This window comes from Oryza brachyantha, chromosome 10 (assembly GCF_000231095.2).
Source record: "Oryza brachyantha chromosome 10, ObraRS2, whole genome shotgun sequence".
In the NCBI taxonomy this organism is placed as follows: Eukaryota; Viridiplantae; Streptophyta; class Magnoliopsida; order Poales; family Poaceae; genus Oryza; species Oryza brachyantha.
In genome coordinates, this window is record NC_023172.2 from 9,480,214 (window position 1) to 9,505,693 (window position 25,480).

General features: G+C 38.5%; 2 protein-coding genes across 2 annotated transcripts; one reads left to right on the forward strand and one right to left on the reverse strand.

Moving 5' to 3' along the window:
- The first annotated feature begins 12,806 nt into the window (after positions 1-12,806).
- LOC102706688 (uncharacterized oxidoreductase At4g09670-like) lies at positions 12,807-17,457 on the forward strand. The gene is made up of 2 exons (XM_006662274.3): positions 12,807-13,399; positions 16,579-17,457. Exons 1-2 carry the CDS (start codon positions 12,908-12,910, stop codon positions 17,197-17,199), a joined length of 1,113 nt encoding a protein of 370 aa, XP_006662337.2. The 5' UTR covers positions 12,807-12,907; the 3' UTR covers positions 17,200-17,457.
- Positions 17,458-23,094: 5,637 nt separating this feature from the next.
- Positions 23,095-23,800, reverse strand: LOC102710731 (transcription factor ILI3-like). Its single transcript, XM_006661693.2, has 2 exons — positions 23,465-23,800; positions 23,095-23,320 (listed from the first exon to the last, which is right to left on the reverse strand). Exons 1-2 carry the CDS (start codon positions 23,579-23,581, stop codon positions 23,168-23,170), a joined length of 270 nt encoding a protein of 89 aa, XP_006661756.1. The 5' UTR covers positions 23,582-23,800; the 3' UTR covers positions 23,095-23,167.
- Between the last annotated feature and the right edge of the window lie 1,680 nt (positions 23,801-25,480).

The window sequence follows — 25,480 nt, forward strand, 5'->3', positions numbered from 1 at the left end:
ATCGATATCGAGTTGGTCGACGTGTCGAGTTTCAAAGGTACCATCAATTAAATCTTGGATGATTTAACCTACGGATAAGATCCCCTAATTGATGGTATTATATGTATGTTTCCCAAGATCTAGTATATGGATATAGTATCATTTATTTAAGGAGAATGTCCGAACCGGTTAGTAATTAACAATGTGTACACTGTCCAGTTGAGCTATGTTTAATCCAACAGTGTATGGAGATGGAAAGGTGCACGTATGCTCTAGTATTGGTAGTTGGATCTGCAAATCTTGTGATGATATCCTTCGTCCACAGTATTGGAACTTGGCATTTTAAATTCAGACTGTGCCATTTTTAAAATTCAACAGGTGGTTTAGATGCTTCTTAGATACTATTATGCTCTGTCATGTTAGGGAATTTATGATATGTAGAGGTTAGTATGTAACTTCCAAGGAACAAATGGATTGAGGTTGGATTGATTTTCATTATCGAAAAAAATATGGGTATCCTAACTGCACCAATGCAAACTTATAGACCTTGACTAAAAATATTAGATGATGTTCATACACTAAGACCGCACTCGGCCACCCCATAAGATAACTAAACCCCCTCATTTTCTGCGCGTACGTTTCCTGAACTGTTAAATGGTGTATTTTTCGTGAAAATTTTCTGTATAAAAGTTGTTCATATTAATCTATTTTTTCTACGATTTTCTGTAGGAAAGATGTACTAATCTATTAGTACGTTTTTTAGCCGGATAACTAACTCCCTCCCACCATTCTACCGAACGCAGCCTTAAGACCATCAAGTTTTCAGAACTATGAGGCAAAATTTAAAAAAACAAAAACAAATTTCTTACTCTACCTTGTTAAAAAAGAATCTGAGTAGAACACCAACGCCTCCACCTCTTTGCCGCTCCGTCACCAACTCACCGTACCCTCCATTTCCCATTCTACCCCCTTAACCTTCCTCCATGGTCTCGATCTTGCAGCCTCCTCCTAGTTTCCTTATTTGATCTTGTTTTGTTGTGTGATGGCACACATGTTAATAATAACGACTGTAAGCTTACAAAGATAGAATTTAAACCTTAGCCAACAACTTCGCTCCCTTGCCATCAGCCCATACGCCAACTTTTAGGCGGGTGTTTGTTTCTATGGACTAAAGTTTGGTTACTAGTCACATCGGATATTTGGACACATTATAAATAGTAAACGTAGACTATTAATAAAATCCATCCATAATCTTAGACTAATTCGCGAGAAGAATGTAATGAGCCTAATTAATCCATGATTAGCCTATATGATGTTACAATAATTATTTGCTAATTATAGATTAATTAGGGTAAAAAATTTGTCTTATGGATTAGCTCTTATTTATGAAATTACTTTTTTTATTAGTGTATGTTTAATACTCTAAATTAGTGTCCAAACATCTGATGTGATATGAGCTAAAAAATTTAGCCCCATCTAAACAACCCCTAGCCGGAAGAATCACACCTCCCTTTGTTTTCTTGGCAGCCCTTGTTGACAGCCATCCAAGAATTAATTAGCTGCAGAGAGTGATCAATGGATATATATAGCATGCACATTTGGCCCCAAGTGCACATGATTCATGAGAAGGAGCAACAAGTCATTTAGCCCAACACCACAATTAAGTTAGGTAGTAGTAGTAGTAGTACGGTACCATATATATGGTAGGCCGGCTCCAAGTTTCAAGCACCACATTGATGTCTTCTCATCAAGGCGTTTGACACTTAATTAATTATTAGCACATAACAACCCAGCAAAATTATGCATCAATACATACGTACGTGTACACCTGTTGGAGCATTAGCGTCAGTGGGAGCATGAAACAGAGATTAATATGACCAATCCACAGGGAACACACCGACCGAGAATATGAGCCTTTTTGCTGGAAGCGCACACACATGTCATGTGAAGTCGCCTTTGGTGCTAAGAAATCTGATGGATGGATGCTCCAAAAGGTCTAAGCCAAAAACGTAAGGTCTAAAAGTTTGCTTCCTTAATTCACACATGCCCCCCATTCAAGAGAGATTGTAGTACATGTGCTCCCATTAAGTTTTGTGTAGTGGTAGTACACTCTTTAGATACTGCTCTTCTGTTTCGTAATGTAAGACGTATATGTTAGTTATACATAGATTTATCTATAAATATAAGTTTATATATATATATGTATATATGTCTAAAATTCATTAGCATTCATATGAATCTAGACAATACTAGAAAGTCTTACGTTATGAAACGGAGGTAGTACTTAGTATAGCTTTGCTACTGATTGAGGTTTTACTAAACGTCAGTCGACTAGTAAATTAAGATAACTGAATCTTGAGATGAGGTCTTGAACAACGTTTTTAGCCTTCAGCCTACTAGGAAGCATAAAAGTAGGAGATGTGGACTCATCGGCGGCAACGGTAGGGGACCCTCCTAGACAAGTCCCCAACGGAGAAGACTTTTCTGGAGGCAAGAGCTATTGGAGCTCCCACAAATATCATCAAAATTTGATTTGTTTTATAGGGTTGGGTGGTGGTTAAGGTGGCTAGAGAGCAAATGGTAGGGCAGCAAAAGATAGATATATGGTGGACAACGAAGACATGCATGTGGTGAGATTGTGGTGGCATCATTGGAACTACAAGAGACGAGGGCTTTAGGTAGGGTTAGCGCCTTAGCGGCAGGGCAAGAGATATCATTTGTTAGGAGGTGGGGGTTGTGGTTGTAGATCTAGTGACATGCACCATCGGATCGAGACGAGGAAGGTGATATGGGGCAGTGAGCAAATCCACCGAACTAGAAGCAACAACGGTGGCGTCAAGGAGGAGCGGGAACAGAGGGAAGGCCTTCACATAGTGGGTCTTGCCTCGTTAACAGTGAGGCAGAAGGAGGTAGAGCTAGTGCAGCGCGAAGTGAGGTGAGGCACAACTTATTTTTTAGGGTGGGAGTAGGGGCATTGCAACATTAGATTGGGTCGAGACAAGGGAGAAGTGAATACAGTTAGCTGGTTATAGAGTGTGCATAACTCTTGGCATGATTTGATCAAACTGAGTTATTGAAAGTTTCAGACAACTAACGATAGGTAATCCCGTCCTAGGAGTATCACAAATCAGATTTAACTATATTGTAAATAACAAATTTGAACTCCTACTTAATTAATCAAAGCTAGTGCTATTTACTACCATACATCTCACTAGTATTAAAAAAACGTTTCACTGGTGGTTGGAAAGCCATTTTCACAGGCATTTTATTTAGCCAAAGGTTTCACACGTGGTTCCTCCGCATTTTGATTTTTGTAGGTGCAAAAAGAGCCCAAAAAAAATATTTCACACTTTACCCGTCGCCTATACATGGTCTTTAGAAGTCGCAATTTCTTTTGAGAATTACATATATAGGACCCAAATGTAGGACCTCACACTCCACACCTAGCCTTCTTACGAAGTTACCATCCCATCCCATCTACGAGGCAATTCATCAATATGTGACTTATGCTATCATTTTAATTTCACCTTTCCAAAACTTATAATACACATTTGAACTTGAAATGTCATAAAGTGAAATTCACCTTATATAGAATAAAAATGACATCAACTATAAAGTTGTACATCTTGTCGAACTCTACAACTTTAGTGTAATGTAGAGCATATCTCTATTTGAGGTCATTTGAAAAATTCAAAAATAAAATTCTTAACTTTTTATGAGAGCTTGCAAAGAATATTTGGGCCCCATAAATATGCTGAAATAAAAAAAAAGCATTTGTAAAGTTATAGATCTGATCGAGGGCTATAATTTTTTATTAAATTTTGTCCTCGTCTGACTTCATAGGAAAAACTTACATTTTTAGGTTTGCTAACGTAGGAAGCCGTTTGTTAGGAGAATTCCACGTGTGAAAACGTTCATTAATGTTCGTTAAAAAGTTGTGAATGTTCTTATTAAAATATGGTTATTTCATTTTTGGAGATTCTTAAAATCACCCTATTTCCACATGTGGTTCTGTTAACGATCTGCCTTTAAAATCATGATTTTCACTATGAAAGTAAACTTATTTACATGGATGGTTCTTATAAAAAAACTGCATGTGTGGAAAATTTCCGTTTTCAACTCTAACAACCTCTCACCATTTGTTAGGCATATAATTTCATGATCTGTATGTACAGTCAAGGACATCATGCATGAAAATAATTTCCATGTGGTATATGTTTAATTAATACGCATATTTTAAATTAGTTTTGATACCATGTACACTTAATGAGAAAGTATACAAAACTAAATTACGAGTTCCCCGCGTCACCTCCATTGATGAATAGCCACCGCCACCCACCTCCACCTTCCTTTTCCTCACTGATGCCTATGGAACTGGTGCCGCGATAGGCCTCGTTAGCTCATGGTGGAGGGTTGAGGGCAACAACACAACATGAGGATGAGGGTGCTAGCGTGTTGCTTTGAATGTGTTACAACACAGTGTAGAGGTGGGAGGTAGTGCTCATCCTAGCGTGAAAGCGAGGCAAAAGGTTATAGCCATGAAGGTGGGGTAGCAGAATGTTGTGCCCTTCGCCAACCTCAATGGTGTTGGCGATAGTGGGTGCCTAAGTTTGGATCCGGTGCATACCCCTCCATAGTGTGCGCGATGGAGTAGGGAGGAGGAGGTAGGCCAATAAAAACAACATGTGCCAGATCATCACTAGGGAAGTATGTGTTTGCGTGGCAGCTAGGATGATTTTGACTACAATAGCTTAAGCAGTCCTAATTTGTGATGCAACGACGATGGACCAAATCCATGCATGGGGAGGGAGGGTGTGCATGTCTGCCATGATTTGGCCTAGATGACATCAATAACATGGATAGTGTCCCTCAAGGAGGTTTGACGGTGATAGGATAGACCTACGTAAGGGAAGGACGGATCTGATCACCCCTTGTGACAGTTGAACCTGTGACAATGATGGTTGCATGCAGGGGTGTGGTTGGCAGCCCAAGTTGAAGGGTTGCATGGTTGCCAACTTGCAAATAGGGGCGTTGGTGTAGCTATGTTGTTAGGACAACAATTGTGGAAGCTGGTAGGTCAACTAGGTTGTGACTATAAGTTGTGGCCAGACGGCAATCAAAAGCCTAGCTCGAATGTTTTAGGGCTAGCAACAACGACAATGTCATGTTTCCTCACGGCGATGTTGCCAGAGTGCCTCACACTCTCCCTGGTAACATATTCTAGTTAGGTGAAATTATATTAAGATTCCTACACATGTGACAATGGTCGTACTTTACATCACGTACTTTCTATAGCCATCGTTTAACCGTGTTTGGTTATGTCTCTTCTTCCACCAAATAGTTGGGTGTAGTATTGGATGACGGCGGGTTGTACGAGGGACGAGTGAACCTCCTCTCTCGCCATCTCGTCCCTCTACATCAGGAGGCCAGTTTTCAGTCTTTTTGGAGGCAGTGATGGACAATGTCGGCTTCATCTAATCTCACATAATTTTTTTAGTCATCCACATATAATGATGGTTTTGCTTCTTTATAAGGTAGTGTTTGGGACAAGAGACTTATTTTTAGTCCCTTGTCCTATCGAATATTTAGACGCTTATTATAAATAGTAAACGTAGACTATTAATAAAACTCATCCATAATCTTGGACTAATTCACGAGACGAATCTATTGAGCCTAATTAATCCATGATTAGTCTATGTGATGCTACAGTAAACATGCTCTAATTATGGATTAATTAGGCTTAAAAAATTCGTCTCGTGGATTACCACTCATTTATGAAATTAGTTTTTTTTTATTAGTCTATATTTAATATTTTAAATTAGTGTCCAAACATCCGTGTGATATGGGGCTAAAAAGTTTAGGACTGTTGAAAGTCTTGTATATATATTTTTCTGCTATATCAACAGCAAAAGATCACCCTGTGCAGTGCCGTTTGTTGAAAAAAAAAATGAAACGTATACACTGGATGGGCTGCATGCATCTGCTAGCTGGAGGTGTGAAATGGACTGATCGACTTGAGCCACTACACTGCTGACCGACAATCACACACCTGCCTGCAGCCGCTTCAGACCGCTGCCATTCCCCATGCACGCACCGGCATTCATCGATCTTCTCCCTTGATTAGTACAAATCCAGTACTAGTTTTTCATGACTAGATCACAGAGCAAGCCTTAACAATATGTAGCTAGTAAATCGGTCGTAAGACTCTTTTATAGTTATTTCTTTGTTCATTTGTATAGTAGTTACTTTTTCATCGTTAATATATGACTCACTCGTCTTTCTCACAGAGTTTTTTGGTTCTTGTGTTTGAACCGGCTATAAGCTTACAGACCGCATCTCCTCTCATCTCTTCTCCATCTTAATAGCTAGTCAACTTATGCCTGCTATTATATTTGCTCTTAGGGAATATAAGCAATCTTCCTTCTTCTCCTAGTATCTTCCAGAAATGGTGGTCAAACTAAGATATATATAGCCCATGCATTAATTGCATGCTTAATCGCAGTTTGGAAGTGCTCTCATTAAGTAGTGATTAGCAGTACAAAAGCATGCTACACGTTTTATGGTCATGCCATGAGCAGACAGAGCTAACTTTTTTATAGCTTTCTTTTTTTCTCTCTCCTCATCGTCAGTGCCAGAGTGGTACATATGCTATGCTTGCCCTCCTGACTGCAGACAGGCAGGCAGCCAAACATTGGATCGATCAATGGGAGATTAATTAGTACTAAACTACTGCAATTAATCTACATGGCATCTTAAGGAAGGACAAACTCGATCGATCGATCCAAAGATTTAGATCGTGTTCCTGTTTAGCTACGGATGAAAGATGAAATATTATCTGATGATAGCTATTTAATGATGTAAATAACGTAATTAGCTATTGTCTTCATTTTTATTTATATGATGTTGGTTAGTCAATTAACCAACGTCAAACATTCCAGAATGGAGGGAGTACTACAAATTTAAAAATCCACTTTAGAAAGATGAGATGATAAACTACAATATATATATATATATATATATATTAAAACAACCAAAGTTTAATAATTAGAGAAACGTGCTAATAAAAATTGAGGAAAAAAAATAGAGAAACACGTATCAAAACACATCTAGGAAAGATATATAGAGCTCATGCAGAGGCAACAACTGCCTTATTTCCCTAGCTAGCTGGTTGTGCTAATTAAGATATACTACGTCAGTTTCACAATGTCATACTTATTATTTTTAATATATGCGCTAACGAGTCTAGATAGAGCAATATATCTTAATCAATAGATAAATGTAGATATAACTATACCTACGAAATGGATCGGGGGATTATATGATCTTAATTTCGAAGGGGATAAACTACTAATTGCTGGTCAAATCCAGCTCCAAATTAGATTAATTATGTGCACTTTCTCGGGCTGATTTGCTCCGACATACGCATGAAAGAGACCGAATAACTAACTAATTAACGTCTTGTCTGAACAAGCGTATTAGGCTATTCCCAGTAGCAAATTTCATTTGTTGTTTCCAAGATGCCACGTTAGCTCCCTTCCAATGGACAGATTCAATTTTTTTCGGTTAGGCGAACTTGCATTTAATTTTTCATATGAGCTATATATGGTTGGATTGGAGAGGGATAACTTAAAATGGATCTAGCTATGCTCCAACGTTGGTTTCAGTCGGTTTTAAAGTGTTAAAAACGGTCCATTACCGGTTTCATCCGAATGAAACTAATTTCACATATCCTTTCAATAAATCTCATGTCATGCATGTCATCAGTTTAACTGATATGTCATCTTATTTTATCGAACATGAAACCAACATTGTGAGTGGCCTTGGAACATAAGTCCACGGGGTTAGCCATCAAATTAGGAAACATATATTAAGCTGACAAACTTGCCGGTAGCTCTTTTCACTGAGTGACTACATGTCATAGTGCCACCCTTAATTAACTGGTAATTAATTAGGACCACACACCGACACGGCTGCGATAATTGTCGGTTAATTTGACCACACGTACGTACAAGTGCATGATGTCCACTGTCTAGGTATAAACTCATGCTCCCGATCGACGCCTGGTCAACACGTATGGTCGCCATCCACCATCGGCAATGATCTTAAAAGCCTCTTAAGTAATCAATCTAACACTACAAAAGTAACCTATCTAACCTTTGTTAGTACTTATTATTTTATGTCTGTTTCAGGTTAGAAGATGTTTTAAGTTTTACTGTATTAATTTATATAAGTACTAATGGGTTTGATATATATATATAAAATATATATTGGTTTATAAATATACATAAAAAAAAGCAAAATATCTTATAACCTGGAATAGAGGGAGCGGAGTCTATGTCCCATGTGTTTGAGGTGCACCTTCCTGATCTAATACTATAATCCGGCCACTAATAGCTATCTTAAGACAAACATTAATTGCTACAAGATAGTCAAGATATTTACCTTTTTTTTGATACAAAGATAGAGATACCTCTCTGATAAAATGAGGTATTCAATGATAACTGAAGGTACTTTTTGTATATACATAATAGTTCTATTACACCTCAAGATTGATGTCTAACACTTCATCCATGATGTCTAAAGGAACTGTGATACCTGTTCCTTGCAGTACATCAAGTAACTACGATACTTGGATGATATCTGCAATACTTAGTTCCTCAATAAAGTCATTATAGCTGCTTTTATTGCTTACCTCCTATTAGACTAGTCTCAATGCATAGTTTCATGGCATAGTTATCAAGACTGTAAACTAGGTAATCAAGCCAGATGAGTTTCATGGGGATTAAACTTCTCTCTCATCTCATGAAACTCCCTCATTTAATGACCCTTCTAAGTCAGCAATTTTGCTGATGGACACTCTATTTAATGTGTATGACATCCTATGAAACATGCATTGAGACTTGCCTTAGGCCATGGGTGGGGAGTGGGGAAGATAAATGATCATCGTGTCAACATTGACATCATATTCGATGTGTTAAGGGAAAAGATAGACTGTCGGGTAAAGGTGATGAAGATGATGTAAACTAGATTGGGTTGGTAGTAAATTTGATTTTGTGAGAGGTCTGAACTAGTGGCGTATTTTATTAGTGTTTATTGATGTTTTGAGAAGGGATTTTTAGGAAACCTTCCTTGGGGGTGAAATGGTTCAAGCCCTTAGTTTTCATTCGTGTCCGCAAACTAGACAAGATCAACCTTTGTTATTTCCAATTCACATAATCTTGAGATATCTACATACATAATCTTGTAGGTCCTTTTCAGGGTAACTTATTGGCTGCGGTTCTGAACACACCTACAAAAGTACGAAGAAAACAAGGAAACTATTATATTTTTTGCTGTTTGCTGGAAGTTGGAGACTTTGGCTATGTAAGTTTTAGGCACTTTGGTTGGAAATTCAGCATTAGAATTGAATAAAGCTGGTCTTTTATAGTGCCTACTGTTTTCTCTTGTTTTTATCTTATGTTTAAGCCCATTAAATTTTCTGGTGTGTCAAACTATAAACTATATAATAATTGGTTGTAACTTCTTTTGAAGTCAAGGCCGAATTATCCATTATGTAAAAAAATCTACATACATTATAATAATTTGTTCTCAATCGATCGATGGGTCCGTTACTATATACTTCAATGGCCTTCGTGGGCCAGGAACTTAATTACTACTCCGTACCATGTTTCTTAAGAAAGAAAAAGGCAAATGTGTGTGATTAAGACAATATCTAAGGTAACTTTTAGCAACTATAGCTTGTCACATAATATCTAGCTTCTTCAAGACAATCCATATCCTCACATGGAAATTAAACTAATATCAGAAGTCGGTAAACCTATTTTTTCTATATTTTTATCGACTACCTCATCACGATGTGCTTTATCGTGTTAGAATCGTAAGTTTCCCAAAAACATGAACGCTCTATGGCTGGCTGGCTACGATCAACTACCTAGCTCAATCGTCACAAGGAATTTGGCATCCTTCTAAGCTGATCGAGTCGCTGGCCGGCAAAACGATTTGCACCGTCGACGTTGATCACAATCAAACAAATCGTCCACATCGATCTTTGACCAAACAAAGAAAGAAATGTGGTACTGTATTAATTTGCTAGCTGCCGGGAAACACGATCGGATTAGCATACGGTATCATGGTCAAGTGGCATCGTGTATAATTTAATTACGGCAAAAACAAATCAAATGTCACTCCGATCCTGCCTTGACTGCATTTCTACCGACAGGCTCCCAAACCCAAAGTGCATTCCAACCTGGCTGTGACAGCGGCTTAATTAATTATATTTTCTTACTACTCCCTCCGTCCATAAATGTTGGACGCCGTTGACTTTTTAATATATGTTTGACTCTTCGTCCTATTCAAAAAATTTATATAATTATTAATTATTTTTATATCATTGTATTTATTGTTAAATATACTTTTATGCACATATATAACTTTACATATTTGACAAAAAAAATTGAATAAAACGAAGAGTCAAACGTGTATAAAAATGTTAACGGCGTCGTACTTATTAAGGACAGAGGTAGTACTTATTAAGGACAGATTAATTTAATTAAATCTTGTTTTGTGTAGTACATTAGGCTGCAGGTTGGCTCAGACTATATGAGCAGTCAATTTACCTAAGAAATGTTTCGCTGAAATTTGTAATTTTATTCCAAGGCCCAAAAACTATGGGCTGCAGAATGTCAGGAAGGGGCCGCAGCAAAGCCCATGTTCTTATGGTATTTGGTACATGGGCTCACTTGTTTTCCATCCTGTTACAGGCCCATTTGGTACTACAACCCATTGGGCCTCTGCTGCCACTGAGACCAGGGCCCATTAAGCTTGAAAATTACACAACAGGGCCCATAAAGCTCCCAGCCCCAGGGACTGAATAAAAAACAGAAGGAAAGGCACAGCACTAATACAAACCCATAAATTATTAATTTTAGTAAATCGCAACCAGGGAGAGGGTATCATGTTTTATTGTTTTTGTTTTGTATTGGGTTTAACAGGTACTTTCACTTTGACGAGTATCACTTTGCACTAGGTTGTGTTATATTATTGGAGTAAAATCTGGTGAAATATAAGTGAATCCTATGAAACTGTTTAAACTTAGGGTAAGTTTCATGAAGTTCCATTCAGATTGTAAAATATTTTATAAGATTTCTATCGATGGGTTTGATGATGTACCCTGATGATTAAGTGAAATTAAGTGAAACTTATTTAGTACAACTTGGTGTAAAACGAAATCCTCTACTAAACCCGGTGCGAAGAGTAATATACTTGGAAAATTATTGCCATGGATTATGTAATAAATTATTGTTAATCAAAATGGGCTAGGCCCAATTAACGTTGATTAAAATTTCACTAGTCCACAATGAATGGTAGAGACAATAATACCACCTTAGAGATTTAAAGTGGAGATGCACAACTTAAATAGAGAGGTTAGTGAGACTCTCTGTTGACTGGTTGAGACAGTAGGAAGACCGTCACGCGCGCGCGCCGGCCGGCCGGCCCGGGACACGGCGTCGGCTCGTTCGCCCATCCCTTCCTTTTTGCAACGGCTGGAATCGAAGGAAAGAATTTTGAATCCCCGTAATTGCGCAGCGGTAATCACGCGATTTAATTGCGCGTAACGTCGGCAGCGATAACTACGTGATTTAACCGCACGGTAATTCCGTAACGGAATTGCGGGATCAAGGGACGCGGTTTCAGGGGTTAGCATATTCCTCCTTCTTCTTCCCGAGGTGAGAGCGTTCTTCTCCATAGCTTTTTTTCCTCTCTAGTTCTCCTCGAGTTCTTGTGCCTTCCATCTGTCTCCCCGGTTCTGTTTCTCTTGCGCGCACGAGAGTTCGGAACGAGCAGGCCTCCGGAACCCCTCTCGCCAGAGTACCTGCTCGGGTAGACGGGTGCTAAGGTTTTTGGGGAGTGCATTCGCACGACTGCTCAGTGCGCCATGTCAACTGACGGGAATGGAAGCGGGAGCGGTGGTGCTCACGGCGGCGGCGGCGCGCACGGCGACGGCAGCGGTGCGCACGACGACGGCAACGTCAACGTCAACGGGAACAACAACACCAACGGAGGCAGTACTGCCTCAAACACCAGCGGAGAGCCATTTTCAGGGTATATCACGCTCTCCTCTATTATGTTTAATATTTTCGAATGCCTAATAGCAATGGTTTCATTGATATATCATGATCATATGGATGCTTGTGCTTATCGTATATTAAACATGCTGTTATGTTCTGTTCCTAATCATTAGATTATTTCTTATTATTTTAGATTAAAATAACCAAAATGTGACCATATTTCCAACAATTATAACCATTGTGATTACTTAAATATTTTAGAAAAGCTTAACAAATACTCATCTTGATAAATTTTACCCATAAATTATATTTCGCTGGTCTATTCGATCCTTTTCTGACTTTGATTGGTTGAACTCCTGGAGTTGTAAAATGGATTCTAGCCATGTTCTTCTTCTCCTGTTACTAACCCAAATTCTCTCATTTTTCACGCGCATACTTCCCGTACTACTAAGCGATATGATTTGTTCGAAAGTTTTATATGAGAAAGTTGCTTTAAAAAATTATATTAAGCTATTCTATAATCATATACTTATCTACTAGTACTTTTTCCGTACCAGATACCTGATCTCTATCCGAAGACAGCCTCTTTCTTCTACTTTGTTCCCCACTCTAGGGCAAGTTCTGTGTAGATTCATCTAGAACCAACTGCTGCTAGTCCAACAGCAAAAGACCAAAACCTTTTAAAAAAATAAAAACAAAAAATTTTAAAATAAATAAATAAATAAAAAGCACCAAGACCAAGTAATAATTTTATAGTATACTAGTACAAATCATCACTATTGTGAGCTCCACCACCACTCAATCCCTCTTCCTCCTCCCCGGCTAGGCCCCGCGTCGAACACCTGCTGTGCGCGCCGCCCATGTCGTCCCCGTCGGCCGCCGCGCCGGTGCGCTTCGGCATCATGGGGTGCGCCTCCATCGCGCGGAAGCTGGCGCGCGCCATGCTGCTCGCCCCGGGCGCCGTCGTGGCCGCCGTCGGGAGCCGCTCCGAGGGGAAGGCGCGCGGGTTCGCCGACGAGACCGGGCTGCTCCGGCAGGGCGGGGGCGCCGCCCCGCCCCGCCTGCACGGCTCCTACGAGGCCCTCCTCGACGACCCGGGCGTCGACGCCGTCTACCTCCCGCTCCCCACCAGCCTCCACGTCCGCTGGGCCACCGCCGCCGCCGCCAAGGGGAAGCACGTGCTCCTCGAGAAGCCCACCGCGCTGTGCGCCGCCGACCTCGACGCCATCCTCGCCGCCTGCGAGGCCGCCGGGGTGCAGTTCATGGACGCCACCATGTGGATGCACCACCCGCGCACTGCCAAGATGCGGGAGCTCGTCGACGACAAGGCCACCACCGGCGACATAAGAGCGGTGAGCTCTCGGAAACTCAAGTGTTCGGATTTTATTACGATCTGGAAACGCTTACTCAATGTTGGAATCATTAGGGTTTTCTTTATGATCTCAATTAGTGATATGCTTAAATTTCCACATTTCTTGGACACCCGAATCTCCAAAGATAAATTTGATGATGTGATCATCTGAGTCAATGATAGTAGTGCATGATGTTAAATAATCGAACCTCAATCTCAGGAGTGTAAAAAAAAAAACAAATCTCTCGTTTCCATATTACCTTATATGCTTGCTTCAAATTGAAAGCCTTGCTTGTTGGAATATGTCTGCGTTTCGCAAAATCCAAGATATTGGGTCAACGCCATAGTGCGAAGGTAGTGTTCTCAAGAGCAAAAAAAATTAAAAATTAAAAATTGAGGAACAATACTTTTGCATAATGCATAGAAAATACAACCTGGAATGAATAGGCAGTTCACTGTTTTACTGAAGGACGGTATGTTTCAAATTTGCAAGAATCAACTGTAAGATGATATAAGATAGTTAGGATTCCACCATACCAAAGGCATAAGTTACAATACCTTCATACACCTCTCAAGGAAAAGAAAGAAATGATTGATGAAGGCATTTGTAAGATAGATGCAGCTGTTATCTGTCTACCACTTGCAGGGCCCATCCTAACAATTTTGTTGGACCTTTTCTTGTCACTGCTGGTCTATGTGGGCTGCTAATTTCTTGGGTAAGTGCACACTATACACATACATGCACATGTCTACATCTCCTGGAAGCCCTACCGCAGGGGCCGGTGCAGTCTGCCCTGCCCTAGGGCCGGCTTTGTCCACTTGACAGATTCCAGATTTACCACGTGAAAGCATAAGGAACTACAAGATTAAGGTTAGCTGCAGTATCTAATAGGATTCCACAATATCAGATCCATTATATTGCATGGCTAAAGTAAGTCTACTTTGTTTTCCTAGTTGACCAGCATGTTAGAAAATCTGAGCCCTTCGATTCAAGTCAGATAGCCCTATTGTGACCTCTTAAGTTGCAATCACTCTAAGGACTCACAGGAACCAGATCCAGAATCACTACACTTGTTGGTAGTAGTACATTCACCTTCCTTGAGACAATGTATTCTGTTTAATCTACTGCTTCCTACATAAATCCTCAGTCTCTTGTCCTTGTTAAGCTCTAAACAATTGTTGATGAAGTTTACACTTCTCCATGTCTGGATACTTATTGACCATGCTGAATGAATAGCGATATTTTGTTTGTAGCAATGGCAACAGAAAAACACCTTGATGTCCATTGTCATCTTGGAATAGCAGAATTTGTTCATAGCTACTAGGATCACTATCTTGCCTGAGAAATTTATTCTGGTTCTTTCTGTAAACTCCTTGAAGGCCTTTGTCCTGATCTTCACTATATGTTTGTCCAATAAAAATATTGTGGTTTGTCTCTTGGTCTAATTTCCTACACATTTTCATTATTCTGAACAAAACTATTCACTCAGTTGACCATGCGTGCTTTCTTCTTTCTCTAACAGTTCTTCCAAGTTTAGGTAATTTCACGCATTATCCAACTAATACTTAAGCTGCCAATATGAACAGCTTGGCCATCTAGTGATTTTTCGTTTCTGGATAATTTGCTCACTTACATCCCAGTGCTACTATTTTATGTACGTTGTTCTCAAAATTTCCTATAGAAACCAAAAGTCAAGCAGTTTTTCGAATTTGCAAGATTTTTATTGATATTTTGCCACTTCAAATATTTCTTTACAGTTTCCTCAAAGTCAAGTTTTCCTAACACCAACACTGCATGAATTGTGAGCCTCAGAAACTAACATGATAATTGATAAATCCCAGAATAATTCCCCTTTGAACAAGTTCATTCACTCAGCATCTGGTGCACTAACTGTGAACATATATGGTTGCATTTATACTTGATAGTAAAATTTGTAATGCCTCAAAGACTCTCCAATACTTTAGGCTTGGTTGCCTTTTGTCCAAACTTCCTACAGTGTTTATGGTTTATTCCTAGAAGGTTTTATATTTCAGAAATCACTTTTAATAATTAGTTGCAATGTTGGGCTATCATTCACAATCTGATCCATGGTTTTCTAGTCTTTCAGTACCAAGACCTCACTGACTTTTATAGGTATACTAACTCCATTCCCCTTATTAGCTGGTAGTAGTGTCTCGCTAAATTACATAAGAAAATTGTACTGTCCTGTTCTAATCTTCTGCGGAACCAGCACATTAAAGTAACCCAGGATAATGGAAATGTGTATCAGTTAAGACTAAAATTCGTCAGCTTAGTTGTATTTATAGTTGATAAATTGAAGGTGAAATGGGTATGAGCATGATCTCCATGTAGATTCCATTTAGTTGTTTGAAATCTAATTATCTTCTACAAATTATCTGTATCATCATCAATCACCATATCAAATAGATGCATTTAAGCATATCCCCTCCATATATGTATGTTCTTGTTGTATACAAATAAATGCAGCAAGCAATTTAAATACAAACAACGTGTCAATGCCTAAAAATAAATCTGCACAAAAAATATTTGAGAAATAGCTACGGTGAATTTGTGATTGCTAGTAGAAGATAAAGAAGATAAAGCAATCTTGATAACATTCTTCAGTTTCAGTCTAAATATAACATATTGACTGATTGACACTGCTAGAAATGATGAACCTGAGTGCTGAGTCTCAAGGTATAGCTCAGATCTAATCTAATGGATTGAAGAACGAGAAGACAGTGCAATTGTTGACAATTTCTTTGAACATATTCTTTAAGACATTAAAATTATGTGGGTCTCCAAACTGTTAATCTGTTCTGTAATTGAAGTCAACATAAACATAGATATAATTAATTTATTGTTTACAGGTACTAAACATAATAGCATTTTATTGGTTTCAAACCTAGACTGTCATACTTTCATGCACCAGTACTTAAATCTTGCTGTATGTTGGCAGATCCAACAATGCGTGCAGTCAGTCCGAGGAAACATGAATATAAATATATGAAAAAAATATAAATGCTTATGGAATGATCGACTGATGTTCTCTACAGCTACACTACCACAGAATGATTGCCGCCTCGCCCTTTTATATACCTCCATATAGCTTGCTTCCAGTTGATGTGCAACATGTTACAGGTTAACTAAATAATTGCTTTTTCCTTCTGCTGCTTCAGATAAATAGCTTGTTCAGCTTTCGGGCAAATGAAGAATTTCTCCACAATGATATCAGGGTAAAGCCAGACCTTGATGCCCTTGGTGCACTTGGTGATGTCGGGTGGTACTGCATCCGTGGAATCTTGTGGGCTGTCGACTATGAGCTTCCCAAGACTGTGATCGCGATGCGCGACCCTGTGAGGAACCAAGCTGGTGTGCTCCTTGCCTGTGGTGCGACACTCTACTGGGCTGATGGCAAGATCGCCACCTTCAACTGTTCTTTCCTCACCAACCTTACCATGGACTTGAGCATTGTTGGAACAAATGGTACGCTTCATGTCACTGACTTTGTCATCCCATACGAAGAGAAGTCTGCGTCATTCAGCATGGCATCCAAGTCAAAATTCGCCGAACTCCACACCGGATGGGATCCACTGCCCAGCAAGCACGTCGTCCCTACAGACCTGCCACAGGAGGCCCTCATGGTCCAGGAGTTCTCAAGGTTAGTGCAGAACATCCGAGACGCAGGTGGCAAACCTGAGGGGAAGTGGCCATCCATCACCCGGAAGACTCAGGTTGTGATGGACGCAGTCAAAACTTCTATTGACAACGAGTTTGCACCGGTTGATGTTTCTAGTTGAATACAGTAACCAGCTGCACTTTCTGAGATGATCTCTGTAGTCCATGGTACTTCTGTATCTTACAAGAAAAAACTACTTGTTCAAATGATTCTAAGAACCGCAGTCAATTTCAGTACAATGTTACAAATGTATCAAGCAAAATGTTGTTATAAATAAATGTTGAAACATGGGAGCTTTGATTAACCCATAGATTGTTGTATTGTCAAAGCAAAATCTGGTCTTTTGGCGCCCCACTTGGATATAATATCCCCATAGAAAGTTCCTCTGTTCCTAATGAGGTTTAGAGTTCAAGATTTTAGTTGAGTTTCTCTTTTCCTTTTGGCTGGATAATTCTCAGGACAGTCACATTACAAGTTTCCATCCAAGCTCAAATAAGTTTATTTTTGAGTTTTGTGCTGGAAACTTGTACAGTAAAGTGACTGAGAAGTTGGAGACATATGGCCAAGTTGGAGAAAACATGTCCAAGGCTTCAACATCACCACCTTTGTCTTCTGAGCATGTCATGCTTCCTGCACACTTGCCAGTGCTGAATCCCTGAAACGACAGTGAATGACACATGCTTCAACTACTGCCGCAATGTGACTGAAATACTTAAAACGAAAGCTGCTTTCTGACGGTGCCGACTACTGATCGACTTGTTGTTTTCCTGTGCTCCCTTTCTTCTACATTATACACAATTTACGGCTCAAATTACAATACTATTTGTTTAATTATATTCCATTAATCATTTTCAATTTAGATTTCTTCGCATCTTATACTCGTCTGCACTCTACCTGCACTCTTGCATTCATTTATTTCACCTATATTGAAGGGCATAAAAGCTATTTCTTTTAACCTAGTCTCTATTAATATATAAGGGATTTGCTCTGGTCTAACAAAAATACCTCGAGATATCAAATCATTTCTTATTATTGGATCTAGCTGAGTAGCATGTGCACGGTTAGATTCAACGATCAGAAACGATTTGGTACCATGAGGTACCGGTAACTCAAGTTACTTTTCGTTAGACCGTAAAATTGTTCAATCTATAAACGTTTATATATTGGAACAGTAGGAGTAAGTTGTTGTTGATGGCTGCCTGTCGAGAGTACTGTACGATAGCTCAGCTGTTAAGACTTATAAGTGCTCATGGTGTCAGAGGTTAATTGCACGGTCTGATCTGTTACAGGCGAGGCATGCATGGGATTCTCTGATCAGGGATTATTAACAGCTGGTTATTATCCGCCGACGATCAGCTCACATTGGTTTCTGAAACGTGATTTGATGACCTGCAGGTTGCAGCTAGCTGCCGACCGGTCAGGTTTTATCGATGCCCGTGATCACCGATCGAGTGGTTAGCGCAGCTGAAAATTTGGGAAAATTCAGACAAGTTTTTAGGAGGAATTTTCATTCTAGTTTGAGTTTTTTTTTTAACTTGGCCAGTTTAACACAGTCCGGATCAATAAGTTCGATGACCATTATAAGTTTATAACTGTTATGAGAACAAACTCTCTATGTTAATTTGCTTAATCACTTTTATGCCCTTGAATTTTGTCTCACTTTTTATATATCTCTGATTTTTTTATTTTGTTCTACACTGCCCGTATCCATTCCATTAGTTGATTTGTTTTTTTTCAAAATGGCTATATTTTCCCTTTCTCATATTTAAGTGCTAGCTTAATGATGGGAATACAATTATCAGGTGAAAAATATTCATTTGTAAGACAACAATGGAGATAAATTATTTAACCACAATTTCGAAAAATTATTCTAAAGTTTTTAAATACATTTCAAATCAACTTTGCAAAATTCCTACCACACATTTTTACTCAAAATTTAAACACAATAAATAAATAATTTTGGTTCTGAATTTCTAGATGAATCTCTTTTATGGATTTAATAAGAAAAATAAAATTCGCTAACAATATTTTATTTTTAAATTTGATTTATTATGGATTAATAACTTTCACACTGAGCGCATAAGTATGAGAAAGATAATTAGTCATTTTAGAACAGCAATTAACAGTTAACTAACGAAATAGGTGTAAAGGAGATCAAAATGAAAACTTATATATATGGTCATATAGTAGATGAAGTAAAATCCAAAAGCACATAAGGGATTGAAAATATTTCTAGATGTACATAGGTTATGTTTTTTCTCATTGTGAGACCGTGGTTTCTCATAAGACTGTGCTCCGGGCTTTAATTTTGATGGATTAAGATAGCTGAACGCAGCTCTCCAGAGATTAGAAATCTGACATCATTATAAATATATTGCCGTTTATTTTACGCGAGCAAACGTCCGGACACGTATTTTCGTTTTTTTTAACGGAACTTGCTAGCAATTTATTCAGCAAAATAGATCTGATTACAATCTTTAGCTAGCACCGAACTCTGATGAAACAGAGAAACAGGTCATAAAGCATTCACTAGCACATATCATAAGTATTTGCTACTCTATCTCAAAATGTAATCATCTCTAGGTTATTTAAATAGAAGTACTAATGTTAAAAAAAACTATGTTGCCCCTAAATAAGTGAGGAATAGACAGTGACAGACGCAGCTTTAAAATATTTTAAAGGTGGGAGTGAGATGTTCAATTAATACTACTGGATGCAACACATATATACCATATCATATTTATATTGGATTCAAAAAATAAAGTACAATAAATAAATTTATACAAAAATATACAAGACGGTAAATCTCATTTAAAAATAAAGCAACAAACTTTGCACCACATATAATTCATTACATATCAAAAGATAATGGTAAATCAGTCAACTTAAAATATTAGTTAATTTATAAAACATGAGTAATAGTTAACTAATGAATATCAATAAAATTTTGGGTTAGTATAAAAGAAGACATACCACTCATAAATTACTAAACAAGTATAGGTCCTCTACAAGAAGTATGTATCTAGGTTCTATAGGAGACTTGGAAAAATCTATTCTCCGAGCATTGAAACCTCTTATTAACTTTATCAAAATAAAGTTTTCTAAAAATCTTATTCTCAACTTGGTGCAATAAGTCAATGAATTATCATTTATCCCATTGTACAAATCGATTTTTTGTTATAATCTAGCCGAGAAGACTCGTTCAATATTTGTTATAACCTATAAAAGAATTACTATCTAAATAAAATGATGTATAAACATAAAAGCAAGATAAATTTTTGTTTCAATCATTTTTAAGGTCAGATTACTACAATCTTTGAAATTATCAATAGGAGAAGGGGTAAGTGTATGGACCCAGGCCGCGTTCGGTATGCATACATAAGTTAACTTATGCCCTGGCACGGAAAACGTAGTAATAAATTAGTACATGATTAAATAATTATTAATTATTAAAAAATATAAAATATATTAATATGATTTTTTAAAACAACTTTTCTATAGAAAATTTTTGTAAAAAATACACCGCTTAACAGTTTGGGAAGCTTGTGCGCGGAAAACGAGGAACACGTAGTTAACTAACTTTTCTAGATTGTTACGGATGCTTAAATTTGGCTTGAGGTGATATATACATGATGAAAATTAATAAACTCTAGCTAAATTTTTTTCCGAGAAGGTTCCAGGAGCCCCTCTCCACATATGCAGCTCCGCCCCTGCTTGTGGTGAGATGTGCCCATCCACATTCAGTTCCTAGACTTAACATGGTTACTCGTTTTATCATTAATTATCTTTGCCGGTTAGAGCGAATACCTGGCACAGATAGACTGCCTATCTATCTATGCCGGTTATATGCCAAATCGCGTCTACAATTTCTACACTAAAATTTGTTTTAGCACATTTATATCAATACGGACCATAGTTTTAACTCTTCTTTTTTTTTAATTCAACACACGACTGTTTGTTGTAAAGTGTATATTAAATCTTTTGTATACAGCTATGTATTAAGCCACAATTTCCATTGTTCTAGTACACTCAGAATTTTCTTCGGGGTCAAAAAATTTCTTGGCAGCCATAATAAAACCGCCAATAAATTGTTTTTTTCCTTGGAGGTGATTCTGAACCACCAAAGGTGTACCCACTCTGTTCCAAAATATAAAAATTCCTAGTTTTTAAATCATATTCCACGTTATATGGATTTCTAGCACTATTTATCGTACTACTTATCACATCAATCTTATTCAAATTTCATCCTATTTATTATGGGCACCAAAATCTTTTCTTCTTAGCCATAATCTTTGTCGAACAACTTAGAACTAGTTATAATTTAGAACGAAGTGTGTAATCTTTATTCTTGAGGTGTGAAATATCTGCCAAGGTATATATGTAAAGTTTGGGTAGACTGCTGCCCTGGTTATGATATTTATTAGACATAGCGTTCGCCCAATACCAAGGTATCCACAAGATTACAGTAAGAATAAAGATACATGGATTTTTATACAGTTTCAGGTCCTCCTATGATGGGTAATAGCCTTATTCTATTGGCCAGAGTTGTTGACAAGTACTATTTGTTTTGTCTTCCTCTTCTTGGGGTTGTTGTATTTATACACTCAGTTAACCCCTTGTCCATGTAGAATTATGGAGACAAATATGGATAATATCTTAGTAGTCTTGGTAGAACACGAGTAGGATTTTGTATTTATTTGCTTATCTGGCACTCCTTCCTTATATGGTTTGGGACTTTATCCATATGTGTGGACTTTCTTTTTATATAAAACTTAGAATGTAATACTTGTGCTGAAGTATGTGAACGTTTATGGGCTATCACATATCTGTTACACTTACAACTGCCTTCTTAGCGCTTACGTTGTAGTTTTTTTTTATTGACATGTCATTTGCAAAATGTTTCTTCATCCATTAATTACTTATACATGAGTAATAATTCACATCTCATGAAGAAAAGGGGTTACTAGTGTACTACACACCTCGAATCCACGATGTATTAGTTCCTCCCTCTGTTTCATAATATAAGATATTTGACTTTTTTGCTTGCAATGTTTGATCATTTATCTTACTCAAAAATTATGAAAATATTATTTATTTTGCTTGTAACTTACTTTATTATCAAAAGAACTTTAAGTATGACTTATCGTTTTATATATTTATACTAAATTTTTGAATAAGATGAATGGTTAAATATTGCAACAAAAAAAGTCAAGCATCTTATATTATGAAACGGAGGTAGTAATTAATAGTCAAAACTGTATATGCATCATTGATTTGATCTGCGTTTTGGAATGACATTTAGTATGTTCAAGTTCACACTGAATCCTAATTAAATTGGCACCCTCGTCCAAAACATTCCAGAGACACCCCTGTACGGATGGTAATGGGTCTAACCATTTTGCCTGTAAAATTTAAGGGCCGAGTTCAAAACCGGTTAAAAATAAAATTATATAGAGTTTTGAGCTAAAATTTTTAAGAATTAAATAGGGTTGTAAAAAAACCTAAGGGTATTGGCTCATTACCACTCCTACACCCTTGTATAATCGAGCTATGTTCTTGTTGATGGCTTTGTGCCATTGAGAACATTAAATTTAGGGTTTTTTTATCATCCGTGAAAAGTATCTTAAGTTACCAAAAATTTTAGTATAAATTTTTGGTACCTCAATATACTAAACTTTTATAAAAAAGTGTGGTACGTTGAGATACTTTTTGAAGGATAATAAAAAAACTCTTAAATTTAAATCAGCCATCCTAGGTACAAACTACGTACTCGGACGAAGTGACAACATGCATGCACATCAGAATAAGGCTCTGCATGCATGCATGCCTGCCTGATACGTATACATAACACCCTTCGATTCTCTCTGAAGATGGATGGTCAATGAAGCATACATATGTAGACAAACTAAGCCCTTTAACTGATCTCCTAATTAAAACAAAAGGGATTTAAATTTTGATCACACCAAAATCACAAACTAACCAGCTCATAATTAATTAACTAGGAGTAACACGGCTAGCTAGCTACTGCATTTTTATTACCAGACCAGCTAATAATGCATCTGGATGGATGCATATATGGATCATGGTAGCTATCGGAGGAGGGTGCGGATGATGTCAGCCTGGGGGCTGTTGCTGTCCATGGTCGCCATGAGCTCCGACAGCCGCTCGCTGAGGTCGTCCACTTCCCGGTGCAGGCTCTGGATGTAGCTGCACGTCTCCTTCAGCAGCTTCGCCGCCGGCGACTGCACCACCGCCGGCATGCATGCATCCACATTACATATATATATATATATAACCAGCTGGAACGAACTATAAACTGCTGCAACTTAATTAGCTTGCTTCTTCGTCTCTATCGTATGTTGGCTGGAGAAGGGCGAACGACTTACCGGCCGGCCGGTGGCGCCGCGGCGGCGGGAGGAGTCCGGGAGGAGGGACTGCAGCTTGGAGATGAGCTCGGTGATCTCGTCGTCGGTGATCCTGCCTGATGCTCGCCGCCCTGACATCTCCAAGTCCAAGCTAGCTAGATTTTATGGATCTCAGGTACTGTACTGTACTTACTATAGCTAGAACCTGCAACTAATTTGCTACTTAATGCTTGTGTTGTGTGCCAGCTAGAGCTCAAAGAGGGATCGATTTTGGTATCGAGCTAGGGGATTAATTATTGGAAGCAGTGTTGTTGTTAGCAAGCTAGGGAAGGTGAAAGGGACTGCAAAAGAGGAGAGGAACACATAAGACCTACCTAGACTACAGAGATGTGGAGAAGTTTGGAGAGAGTGTGGTGAGTTAGATTGGGTGCTGCTATGGGTGTATTAATAGGAGATGGAGAGATGGGCACACTTGTCCCCCTTGTTCTGCCTGCACTCCAGCTGGTGGGCCCTGGGCTTGCCTGTGGGCCCCCAGCCCACTAGACATCAAACATGTGAGATTGTCAATGGTGTCTAGCTCACCTTTTTTTTTTCCCTCACCCTCTCGTGCACAAAAACAATAGAAAGGAGTTCAAGAGGGATTAGCAATATATCCTCGATATATCCAATTTTGTGCACCCAGAAATCTTATTATCTTGGTTTTCAAAAGAATGATGTCATAAAGTACATATAGTTAAATCTCAAAAATCTTAATCGTGTCAGTAGATAAAAAATATTACATTTTAACTTAACTGTGGAACTTATATTAGTAGATTTCCAAAAAAAAAACTCTTTCATGTTTCTATATTGTTTAACTGTTTGTATAAATATATTGATTAAGAATGCAACCATAAGCATTGAGACTATATTGATGTCCATGACAACATCATTTTGAGAATAAAGTAGTATAATGTTTGATTGATTAGATTCTAGTTAATTTGTTACCGAAGTGCATAGATATTATATTAAATATTACTACTAGAGAACTCCTATAGGTGACAGCTAATAGGCGCGGTTCATTTAAAATTGGCACCTCCTACTGGTTGTTTCCCACCGTTGAGCAATGCCGGTTTTAGCGAAAAACAAAACCATTAGTATACTGTCGTTGCTAAAAAACTAGCAACTATAATAATCTATAGGTGCTGGTTATCTAAAAACGACACCTTTAGCAAACTGTAGGTACTGGATAATTAAAAAAACAACACACATAATAAGACGAAATGAGACGTGAATCACATAAAGTAGTCCCTATCCCCATCTCCCTCTCTCACCTCTCTTCCAGAGATGATAGAGAGTTGTCACCAGGACTCCTCTTAATTCCCCACTTGCATCGTCAGGTCCCCTCCTCTCTCTCTTGTCAAGCCGCAGATCGGTGTGTCAAACGCCATCACTCCCTCTTCCTCTACCCACTGGCCGAATGTAGTGGTAGTTGACGGGAATGGTTGTGTAGGATCATGTGTGGTGGATGACACAGGCAGCGGCGACAACCTTGATGACGACGCACAAGTAGCAGTGGCCTCCTTCCCTCTCCAGTGGCTATGCCCTCGGATCTAGCAGCATGAAGGTTAGGGTTCGCTGGATCCGGCTGACCTAGTTGACGACAATGGTGTTGGTGACTACGGTAGGACAGTGGCGGTGAGTCAGAGCTATTATGTTGATCTATGCCATTGTTGCTCTGGATTGTTGTTGAAGCAATATTTTGACTACATTGTTCTTGATCTTTGATATGTGATGTGGTTCTGTGGCTTTGATGATGGATTTAATTTTTGCCCTCTTTTTTTCTGTTGGAAATTAGTCACTCAAACACTGTTGGTGATGTTGTTAATCTTTGCTTTGTTATGGATATGGGTTTTGGGAGGCATCCGCTCCGAGAATCGGCTTGAATCAAGTCGATGCTTGGAGTATGTTTTTTTTTTGGCCCGGGGGACACAGGTGCCAATTCTATTGTAGCACCTATGGCCACCCCCATGATAGGTGCTATCTAATTGGTGCCAGTAA